Genomic DNA, 11,929 nt, shown 5'->3' with positions numbered 1-11,929 from the left:
AGATTACTGACTGTATGACACAAACATTAGCTGGTGAGCTTGATGTTAGAGAAGTGTTAATTGAGGGTTCCATATTTTGTTCCACTTTGTATCTTGAAAATGCTGATAATAATTCCAGTTTCAACTTCCCAGGTTTGTTAAGTCAAATGCAGCATATTTCATTCATTTTCTGTACTGCTTATCCTACACAGGGTCATGGGGAGCCCGGAACCTATCCCAGGGAACTCAGGGCACAAGGCGGGGGACACTCTGGACGGCATGCCAACCTATCGAAGGGCACAGTCACACACACATTCACACACTATGGAAAATTTGGAAATACCAAGCAGTCTACAACACATGCCTTTGGACTGGCGGAGGAAACCAGAGTACCCTGAGAAAACCCTTGAAGCACAGGGGGACCATGCAAGCTCTGTGCTCTGATGGGATTAGAATCCAACCCCAGATAGACAATAGAGTGCAATTGAGACACAAATAAGAATAATAGCCATTTTAACAACTTTCTTACCACAGTTATATATTTTTTGACAACAGCTCATGGCTCTTCAAATCTCCCTTTACGGTGAGCCCAACCTGACCATAGACAGTATCCACACACCCCCTATGAGGCTGACTCACAGATTTGAAGTCATTTGAGTGACTGGACGGCCAAGAAACATCCTTTTTGGAGTCATATTGGAGTGGAAATTTCTCAGAGTAAAAGAAAGTCATTTGATTTTGAAAATGTAATGGTCAATTTTAAAGTTGCCAGCAAAATTACCCGTAATATCAAAATATTCCAAGACCATATTTAATTACAGTATAAACAAATTATATTTCATTACTATACACCACTGCTTTCCATACCACTGTATGGAAAGAACATGGTAACGTTTGTGCAGACTCAATAACTAGGAAAAGAAATCTGGGTTAATACAGGCAGACACCACAGATAAGCCAAAGAGAAAGTGTAACAACACAATAAAATAAAGAAGGAGCAAAATAAGTGAAGTTATATTTCCATAAATCATTTCAGTCTGTGGCCATCTCTAGTGGGTTATTACATCTTTGGGTAGGAAAAGTTGAGCTCAAGCTTTTCCCAGAACAGAGAAAGACGTGGCAACTGCAAAGAAAATGAATGAGTAAAGAAAGACCTGTCTCAAACTGACAGATAGAAAGTAAAATATTTGGATTAGTTATACAGCTGTACCTGTAAGATATATAGAGTACTACAGTGCGACATGCTTATTTTTTTTTTACATGGAAAAAAAAGTCGGTGAAGAGAAGCCTTGTGACTCCTGCTGTCCTGATCCTCCACAGCTCTGATACCTACAGATTAATTCAGTTCATTCAGTAGTGGGCAGGAGTGTGGCAGCATGGTGGAAGTTAGCCAAGCCTGCTAACTGTGCAGCCAGGGACTGCAGAGCCTCCACTCAGCCAGACTGTGGTGAATTTAACACACTAATCAGAAACATTATGTTCTTGGGGAGCAAGCAGGAGATTGGCAGATGGCTAAGAGCATTAGAGAGATACCTGCCAAACGTCAGCCTGCTCGCCCTTCCTGCTGCGTTTGTCTTTGTGCAGAGAGCAGACGTGCACTCCTGGTATATACGGGACATATGGCGGGGTAAATATTAACTAGTATTCTTTATACTTCCAGTGTAATCTAATAATTAATCACAAACATAAACATACCCCCAGTAGGGTAATAAGATAATATTACTGAAAACTCTCAAAGCTTTCTGCTCTGCTGTCATTCATCGATCTTCAGCAGCTTCAAGTCCTTCATATACAGGTCTGTAAGGTTTATAGTGATAGTATAGTAAACACCTACTATTTCATATTAGTGTGAACCTTAATAGGAAACCTTATTTGAAATCATGTCCTTGTTCATATAATTCATCAGTATGAATCTCTTCAGTAAGCTTTCCTCAATATTTAATGACCTTTGCTCAACTTTAATCATCTGCTGATTGAGTGAGGCAAATGTTGCCATGAAAATACAGGCGATGAAAATATTTCATTCATTCACTGTCAGTAACTGCTTTATCCTAGTCAGGGTCATGATGGATCCAGAGCCTATATCTTGGGATGTGAGAATAAAACCCAGGATGGGATTCCAGTCCATTGCGGGGCACCATGCACTAATACATTCACAAACTCATTCACACCTAGGGACAATTTAAAGTAGCCATCCACCTATGAGAAGAAACGATGGGAAGAAACCAGAGCGCCTGGAGGAAACTTCACACTGCAGTAACAGAGCCTGAACCAGGGACCCTGGGGTTGTGAGGTATTAATCCTACAGTATACCCACTGTGCTGCCACACCCCTGGGAAAAATATGAAACAATATCATAGCATGTTTCACCTCCCTCACCCTGTTATAGAACATTGATTTCTGTTTCGTGGTGTCTTTAAAGACTATCGATTAGTAAGGCTAGAGATGGAAATTTAAGCATTATTTTATAAATTCTATTATTGGGTCATGTGTATTATTTTTCACATGCAATTATGTATTTGTGGTTTGTGCATTTAAATACAAGGCCAGTATCTTGCAGGGAGAAAACAAACCATCATTTAAACAACTCAAGAGAGATGAACTCTTTCACAACAGCTTGTTGGAAGACAAAAGAGTTGTTAAAGGCTTTTGTTGAAGAATGATCTACTCTGAAGTTACACAGATCCTTTCACCCCGTTTGTTAGGCTTGGTGAACGTTCCTGGAAACATTGCAGTTTTCTTTGGTGTATTCAAACACAAGAAGTCCAACAGCCAAGCCCCTTAACCAGACCTGCTTTCTCTTCATGTTCTCATTCTCTTTCTTTCACACATTAATATATGCAAGAATTCAATAGGGAAATGGGAAAATATGTAGAGGAGTCAGAGCAGGAGAAGAAATCTGTCCTTATGAGGAGAGGCTACAGATCTTTCCCTTTACCAAACTTCTGATATCAGCTGCATCTGATGCAGACACACATGCACGGTTTTATTGCGAAATATTGGAGAAATGGGTCCATTAAGGTCACATGATCCCAGAATGTTTTGTGATACAATCTAATGGATATAAAGCTTTGTGTAATACAACTGAATACCTTGTAGTAAATATTGCACCCATATTTATTATTTATGAATGGATTTTGATTAAAATAATCGTGATTGTCAGGCAATACTATAGTATTTTGGTGCAGAAACATTAACACAATAAAGCAAAAATAAATGCAATGATGGTGCAATATACCTGAATGGTTATTGATTGGTATATTCATTTGGACAGTGATTAAGCTGTGTTGACATGTAAAAATGAGCCCACTAGTCCTCAGTATTAGTGGACTGTAGATCTCTCCTCACCATCACACAGTCAAGTCATATACTGGCTTCCATTTCAAATAGAACGGTTATCATTTCCAGCCATTAAAATACTTCCCAAGTCAAAATGGCGTGTGCCACCTACACAAACATTTGACCTTTAAACAGAATTACCCGCATATGTAAAACCAAAACGACTGCAGATGAATGGTGGGCTTGCTCACTTTTGGGTGAGAGCACTGTAATACTCAGGAAAAGGTTGCTTTCCATGAATCATGAATGGTTTCAAAAATGCTTTGACAGTTTCCTAAATGAATGACCATTAAAGTGGCAAAATGTACTTTATGATACAATTATGATACGTAACAAAAGTTGCATGCTCTCATTGCTAAAGGACAAGACGAATCATATGCTTAGGTGCTAATAATAATAATAATAATAATAATAATAATAATAATAGCACATTTCAAGTGCGGTAAAATAGCTCCCTTACATACGTCCATGGTACACAGCTTTAGGATTATTTCCCGTAGCATATCTCCCCCTGCAGGCCATGATACATCAAGACATGTCAGATTAATAAGTGCATATACAAATTCTGAGCACATACTTTAAAGGTTTCTGTGCTTTAAAAATGTACTGTATAATAATGTATAACTCATGACCTCAGATAGAACCTTCTAATACAAAGGTTATGAATTTACAAAATCATAACAAAAGTGCTATGTCTTAAGTCCTTTTTTCTTTGCAACCGCCATCATTTTCCTATTGCAGCATGCATACTTCTTAAAACATTAACACAGACACATTAAAATAAAAAAAATTTTACTTTATATTTTCAAATTATTTTATTGCACAAACAGGAAAGTCAAAATGACTACATATAATACTGTGTAAAATATGATGATGCTTTACAAGCTGGTAGATCCTTTATTTCTCATTTGCTGTTGCCAATAATTTTGTTATTAGATGCTACATTTATTACTTTATCATCCATAATGGATCAAATTGCACACGATAAAATACATCAGTTTCAATTTGGTGCATTTACTTTGTATTTGTGAGCGATGCTGCTTTTAATCATTCCACAGACAGTTTCTTGGTTTAAAATGTTTATTTCAGTGACTCAGTCTCTATTTTCAGTCTCTATGCTTTGGCTTGTTCTCTTCTGGATTTCAAGCTGCTAGTGTCAGGGTCTGCTTTTGAGTGTACTGGAGTTGACAGGTCTCCCAGAGTTCTGCTCTTACTGAAGTGAATGTGTGGAGCTTGACCCATCTGTGTTGGTTTCCATTTGAAGCAGCCATCAATTTTAGTCAGATAACCATTGAAATGTGTATCATTTATGTACCAGAACATGTTCTATTTATTTCTGTTGCCTACCTTGGCAGCAGGGATTGAAGTGAGTCATACCCATCACTCTGATCACCACCACCCACTGTTGAATAAGAGTTATTTTATTTATGAGTTTCCTTCACAAGTATTAGGAACTCAAGTCCAAATTCACATTTTTTTTTTTTTTTTACTTTAAGGCAAACAGCAGAATGACGCATTCTATGTACGAGTATTTTAGTCATTATTCTAAAATACTTCTAGATGAGGGGATGAGCCCTGTCCTGGAGAGCAACATTGGGGTTTAACATTCTACCTCACCTAATGACCAGTGCATTCATTGATTAGATTTGGAGTGTAAATATGGGGAAGAAACAAATCTCTGTGGCCCTTCAGGACATGAATTTGATACAAGTGTTTGAGATTTTGTGCCCTAAGGTTTTCTGAAACTCATGCTTTCTGAAACTTTGGAAGGAAGAAATAAATAAATAAACAAATCAGTCTATAACAAATCCATAAAATAAGACAATTAAAGCTAGTCACTTGATTAGAACTAACTAAATACTGCAGTATACAACCGTACATTATGTTAGCTTTCTTGATAAAAATGAAGCATTAAAAACAACAAAACTTACTGTCAGGTAGAGGCCAGCTCATGCTGCCATGTTCCTTACTGTCTTTTAACGTCCTCTGTGAGGTTTGATTGCTTACAATGGAATATTTCCTCTCAACTGTCTCACAGATTTCTGTGTCTAACTGAAAAGGACAGCCCTTGTTATTTGCCACAACTTGTTCAATCTTTCTCATCAGCTCAGGGACTTGCACAACTTCTCTCTTCTCTGTTGTGTCAAAAACATGGTATCTGTTCCCACATTTTTCTCCAAGCCACTGCAGGGCGTCCTCTTCCGCTCACTGAGCTGTTCTATGTCTACGTCCTCCATCCAGCCCACAGTAGTGAACAGCATTATGGTGTGATTCCAGACGCAGTCACCAAGAAGTTGCAGATATTCTTCAGTAGTGTGTTTGTTCAGCTCTTTGAAGGAAAATGCTGCTCCCACAACCAGAAGGAATACAATAGGAGCAAAGTTGGAACAAAGAGTCCGAAGACTCTGCACTATCTGCCAGCCAAGCACAGGCGGTTTCCAAAAAACATGCTCCCAGTCCCAGTCTGGAGTGTCTACTACAACAACCTGTCTTCCTGCTACTCGTCCATGCTGCTGCACATTTGCACTTTTTCTTTCTTTTGGGAAAAACATTTTCACCTAGGATAATGTTTCCAACTGTGGTCTATCCAGCTCTTTTCTAACCAATAAGCACAATGTTGAGCTCAGGATCTCTGATTGAGGCCCCTGTAAGCGAACATAAAGGCTCATAAATGATTTCCCATTTCATTTAGGTAAGGAATAAAACACAGCACATGTGCCGTTATAGGGAAATGATTGTATGATGTGATAAGGCCGAAGTGAACCTGATTGTTTTATTCCTTTTATCATCACACAGCAATTTGCAAGTGATTACATTTATTTTATTAATTAAAGAATAACTAACATACCCATTTTCAATGCCCTCATTCAGTACATTTCATGGTAGCATTGGGCCTCATTTATCAACGTTTAAGTAAAGTTGTGTGTAAATGTTTGTGTAACCCATGCTGAACAAAACAAATTCATGGATTTTGCCAGATTTACCAGCCATGTGCATAGCTCAGCTGATTTGCATTAGGTCACTCCCCCAAAACTCCACAAAAGGCAATGCTCACAGAGCTAAAATGATGAGTAAATGACCAAAAAAAAGAAAGAAAGAAGAAAAAAAAAACAGGGGAAGTTATTTTGACTCACTTCTATACCAGTAAAATAATCTTGAGCCGAATCACAGAAAACGTGAATTAGATGTGAATCATGTGAGCTGAATAGAAATTATTTTACCACAAAACGGGGGGTGGGGGGGAGGGATATCACTCAGTGCTAATAAAGTGTTGCACAGCAATAAAAGAAGATGCTGTTACAAATGACTTGCAATGACTTGCTCACCATCGAAGTCAGGTTTCAGATTCTGAACTAGTTGCTACTACTCTTGTCTCCTCTTGTGCCTCCAAATTCCTGTTTCTAGCTTTGTCTTCTGACACCTTCCTTTTCTTTTGGACCTCCTGCAAATCCATTTCAAAATGGCCACCACCATTACTACCGATGACCTCATCAATCTTTTCAAGCAGTTCAGAAACCTGAGATTGATAATCCTTTCTGTTGCTGTTGAAAACATGATACCTGGTGTTACATTTCTGCACTAGACACTGGAGAGCTTCGCCTTCATTCTCAATCAATAAACTGCTCAATCGTTGTTTCTTCCAGAAAGTCCCCACATGTGAACAGCAGCATGGTGTATCTCCAAACATTATCACAGAAAAGCTGCAAATGACCCTCCATTGACCTCCCGTTTCTTTCAGTGAATGAAATGACTAAACGGACAAGCTCAAGCAAAACGTGGGGGCCTGGTGGACACTGAGCTGCGCTAAGCACTATGTCCAGGAGTATCCGCTATGGTAATATGTTTTCCTTGAACTTCTCCTTGACTTTTTGCAGGTTTTGTGAAATGCTTCCCTTGCCAGAATTATGTTTCCTGTTGAGCTCTTTTCAGAATACTGATAGTCTGCCAGCAAAATTCTGATCCCCAGAACTGTGGCTTGTGCCTCCTATAAAATAAAGAGCAAAATGTGATCAAGATAATTATTTTACTGGGTCAGTAATCTGAAATCGTGTAGAAGCACTATGTAATAAGCTAACTGTTGACTCCTCATACCTGCAGTGTACAAGTCATTTTAACTGCTATGCAATTACAGCAGGTTTCAGCTGACTAGTTAACTTTAGCCAGCTAGCATACACTGTAGGCTCTGTGTTGAGTACTAATTCCAGAGAATGAGTACAGTTACACTGTGGAATTGGTGATCAAAGCTCATACAGCAATCAGTGGCAGCTAACTGTGTCCAAAACAAGTTCTAGCTGTAGGTAAGAGGTTGTGTTCTTGAACCTAGTATTTGGTAAGTGTTACGGTTACACTATATACAAAAAAGCTTTTTATTCTCATGATGATCTTTAATATTGAGTTGATGATAAAGGAAATACATAATTACATGCTTAGAGGTGCACATTCTTGAGCTGCATCCCGTCAGATTAATCCACATGGTGTTGACGAGCACACCCCATGTGCCAAAGCAGCTTAAAATAGCATTTTCCTACCAGTAAGGGCCAAATGCTTTATAAACATTTGAAAAATAACAATGGTCATTATAATCAAGACATAACATTCTACTTACCCATTTTTGATCCCAGCATCTTTCTCTCATTCTGTGTCATTAGCTGTCTTTGTTCTGCCCGTTTATCATCATCATCATCATCTTATCTATCAAACAGTGTTTGCTCATGTTTTCTTGCACCATGTCCTCAATCTTCTTTAGTAGTTCTGTGATCTGAATGCTGTCACCGTGGTTTCGGTTGTTGAGAACATGGATTTGTTTCCACATTTATGTGCAATCTGCTCGAAAGCCTCGTCTTCACTCTTAACATATTCTACATGCTGATTGCCATTTGACTATAACAATATTATATGATCCCAAACTACATGGCCAAGAAGCTCTGGGTTCCTCCATTGAATAAGCCATTTCCTTCGTGATCCACTTCTCACCAATGACTAGAAGGATGGCGTGAGGTCCAGGATCACACAGTGACATGCTGAGCATTATCTAATGCTTATCACGCCCTGTTGTGTCGATCAGCGGAAGGCTAGACCATCGATTAGGTGTGATCACCACGGTTATTTTTCTACCAGATATCTCTCCATCCCTCTTTTTGCACTTGCTACTTCTCTGAGAGCCAAACAGATCTCTCCCAAGGATGGTGTTTCCAAGTGAAGCCAGGTCAACATCACTGGGTCCACTTAGTATAATCGTCTGATCTGAATGATATGTGAAATTCCTGGTCAGTTATGTAATCATGTGTCAAACCGGTGCCTTTGGCCTATGTCAATCTAATGACAAAGCAATAAAACAGACTTAAAACACAACCCTGTGTTAAAGCATGTACATAGGACAATACACAGTGACTTGCAAAAGTATTCAACCCCCTGGAATTCATCACATTTGTTTGAATAACAGATGATAAATACACAATACTGTCAGTATTTTTTCCCCATCTCAAACTCATGTTCTCTTACAGTAAATTTTCAAATTCAAAATGAAAAAGAAACTATCATTTAAGCTGAGCCATATGGAAGCACAAAAGTTACTCAGTGAAGATGGGGTGGTGTTTTTTTTTTTTTATTAGGAAGGGTGTACTTAATTTTTCCCCTACCTAGTTTACTTTTTGGGAACAAAAATTAACATATATTTTGTGGTCATTTGGGGTTATTTGTTTCTTTATAGAAGTTGGTGAGAGTCACACAACTGTTATTTTGGCCCTGATAAGTACAAAACAGAATTGAAGGAGGCTGTACTCCCCCCCCCCCCCCCCCCATGATGGAATAGATTAAAAGAATCCTGACTCTATCTAACAAACCAGCTCTAAATTTTGAGCTTGCTCAGATTTCTAGGTTGTGACAACACAGATCGTTTCAAGCAGAGACCCACCTCAAGAATCAGGGGAACGTCACAGATTTCTTTTGACCTATTGCCCATTTGTCATTGCAAATAGCAATACATTTAGCATTGTTTCTCAACATCATTGCCACTGCTTTGCATAATTATTTAACCCCATTGAAATTTAATGTAATGTTACCACCTGTAACTCAAATTGATTTAATTGGGATTTTATTTAATAGATCTGCACAAAATAGCCTATAAAATGTCAAGGAAAAATCTCTATAGTTTGCACAATTATTTATTTAGTTTGTAAATAATTTTAAAAGTTGTAGTTGCAGAAATATTCACCCTTGAACCCTGTGAAACCCCTAAATTCATTTAGGGAAGATGCAGTTTTAAAGACAAACATCACTTTTTGTAATTTTGTAAAATTTTTTTTTTTAAATTAAATGAATAATAATGTTATTAGGAACTGAGGTTATGTTTCTTACAAGAACTTGTAACAAGCACACCACTGACTGCATATTTTCATAGCTCACCGTTTTAGTTCCCTCAGATATTATTTCGACACTGCAACAGTAATTATTGCCCCATCTGTACATTGTGTTTGAGGAAACGCACTAAGCTGATTAGATACTGAAAAGGCTCGATGTGGAAAAAGCAAGGAATCCAAATTTCTGTCAAACACCCACACACACATGTTTAAAATGGAAATACTCTCCAATGACTAAAGAGGAAATTTCCCCCTTTTTAATGTAGCTTTATACACACCCTTTGCCTAGTTATTAGGTACGTCTTATAGCTACGATCACTGGCCCTTTAATCAGCTACAATTACTATAAAGGTGACTTGGTAGGTTAAATATACCAAAAGCAGCCTGTTGCTATGTAGATCTCCACCACAATAGAACACATTAGTGTCAGTGCAGTGGTTCATTTCCACTGATGGTAGAGATGGAGGAAGCTGACATTATCTAAATCAACAGGCTACAGTCAGTAATTATACCTACAAAGTTCCTTATAAGGCAAGTGTAGCTGCTATAAGGGCCTGAATGTACAAGGGATATAAAAAGTCTACACACTCCTGCTATAATGGGAGGTTTTTGTGAAGTAAAAAAGAAACTAAGATAAATCATGTCAGAACTTTTCCCACCCTCAATGGGAAATTACAACATATAAAAATTAACTGAAAAACAAGTCAGAAATGGAAACACAACTAGGGGAAAAAATACCCTTCCAATAACCAGGTTGCATAAGTGTGCACAACCTTTCATAATTGGGCATATGGCTCAGAATGAACCAATCACATTCAAGCTCATGTTCAAATGTAATTTATGTTCGAGAGAACATCATACCAAACGTCAGGTGATGTTTTGCCCTGGATTCCTGTGCGAGTTCAAATATAAAACAAAACCACATAACGTTCCTTTGTCTCATCTAAATCTCAACTAACCCAACACATCAACTTGAACCTGGAGATGACAGATAAAGTTTCCTGATGCTTTAAAACAAGAGGAGCACATCATTGACTGCATATTTTTGTTTATAGTTCACTGTTTATTTCCCTCTGATATTTTATATAGTCACAAAAATATTAAAATTGCATACTATTAGATTTCATTATATAAACTGTACACGAAAGCGAAGGCACTATACACTGTAGAATCTGAGCAAGGAGATTTAATTCACCTCCAGTTCAACAATATTTAATTAACGTCATGTGATCAACACTCACACATTACTCAGTCACACCCACACCTTTCAGAACCTGTATGACAACAGGGCAATTTGTGATGGCATGTACACCAGGCTGTGAGTGACACAGGACAGGATTATTAGTACATTATTATATCTGTAAAAATTCATACTCTACTGTACATTTACTGCAACTAAATCCATGTAACGTGTTTACACAAGTAAAATAATGGCGAGCACTTTAAAGCAAAAACAGTCTGAAGATGTGATGTGGCCGTTAAGTTAATCAAACGATCGTAGGTCTTTTTTTATTTTAGTTTACAGGAAACTGTATGGGCAGCTTGACTTCTGCTACATGAACATGTAATGGAATGAACAAAAAAAAGCTGGAAAACACAAAACCTCAAATCAAAGAAACATTACAGTAATTTACAGTTGGTTTTTTTGTTGTTTTCTTTTTTTTTTACAATTTAATAAGCTGAAAAAAAAGGAACAGAGAGAGAGATACGCCAAGAGGCTGGTAAACCTCTGCTGATCTCTGTGCATATCCACCGCTCCTTTCTTTTCTTTTTATATCTCTCTGCAGTGCACTCACACCAGCACATTCTCATGTGTACATTTATAAAGTTCAGCCAACAAAGGGAGTATAAGCTGCACCACATGCATGTTCCATCTCTTTCAATGCCACAACAGTGATTATCACTCCATCTGCACATCGTAATACTCCTAAACCCACTAGAACAATCCTTTGTCTTTCTTCAAATTCACCTGCTTCCATCCTGGCAAAGCTTCATACTCCATCCTGGTCATCTCCAGTGCTTTCTGTAGAAGGAACAGACGTACAGAAACACAAACACATGGCATTTGAGGAAACACACTAAGCTGATTAGATACTGAAAAGGCCTGCTGTGGAAAAAACAAGAAATCCAAAGTTCTGACACAGAGACACACGTAAAGCTGAAATCCTCACCAATGCCTAAAGAGAATATTCCCACCTTTTAAATTTAACTTTATGCTAGGACTGCAACTAACGATTATTTTCATAATCAAT

At 38.0% G+C, this 11,929-nt stretch overlaps 1 protein-coding gene across 1 annotated transcript in view; it reads right to left on the bottom strand.

The window, feature by feature from the left end:
- Positions 1–9,354: 9,354 nt before the first annotated feature.
- Positions 9,355–11,929, bottom strand: part of svila (supervillin a) — a 52,712-nt gene continuing 50,137 nt past the window's right edge. The window contains exon 43 of the mRNA XM_053638999.1: positions 9,355–11,700. Coding sequence (XP_053494974.1) covers positions 11,614–11,700 — 87 coding nt within the window. The 3' untranslated portion in view covers positions 9,355–11,613. The remainder of the gene's footprint in view (positions 11,701–11,929) is intronic.

Source organism: Ictalurus furcatus, chromosome 13 (genome assembly GCF_023375685.1).
Source record: "Ictalurus furcatus strain D&B chromosome 13, Billie_1.0, whole genome shotgun sequence".
In the NCBI taxonomy this organism is placed as follows: domain Eukaryota; kingdom Metazoa; phylum Chordata; class Actinopteri; order Siluriformes; family Ictaluridae; genus Ictalurus; species Ictalurus furcatus.
Note: the sequence above shows the minus strand (reverse complement) of the source record. Positions and strands in the feature narration are given on the sequence as shown.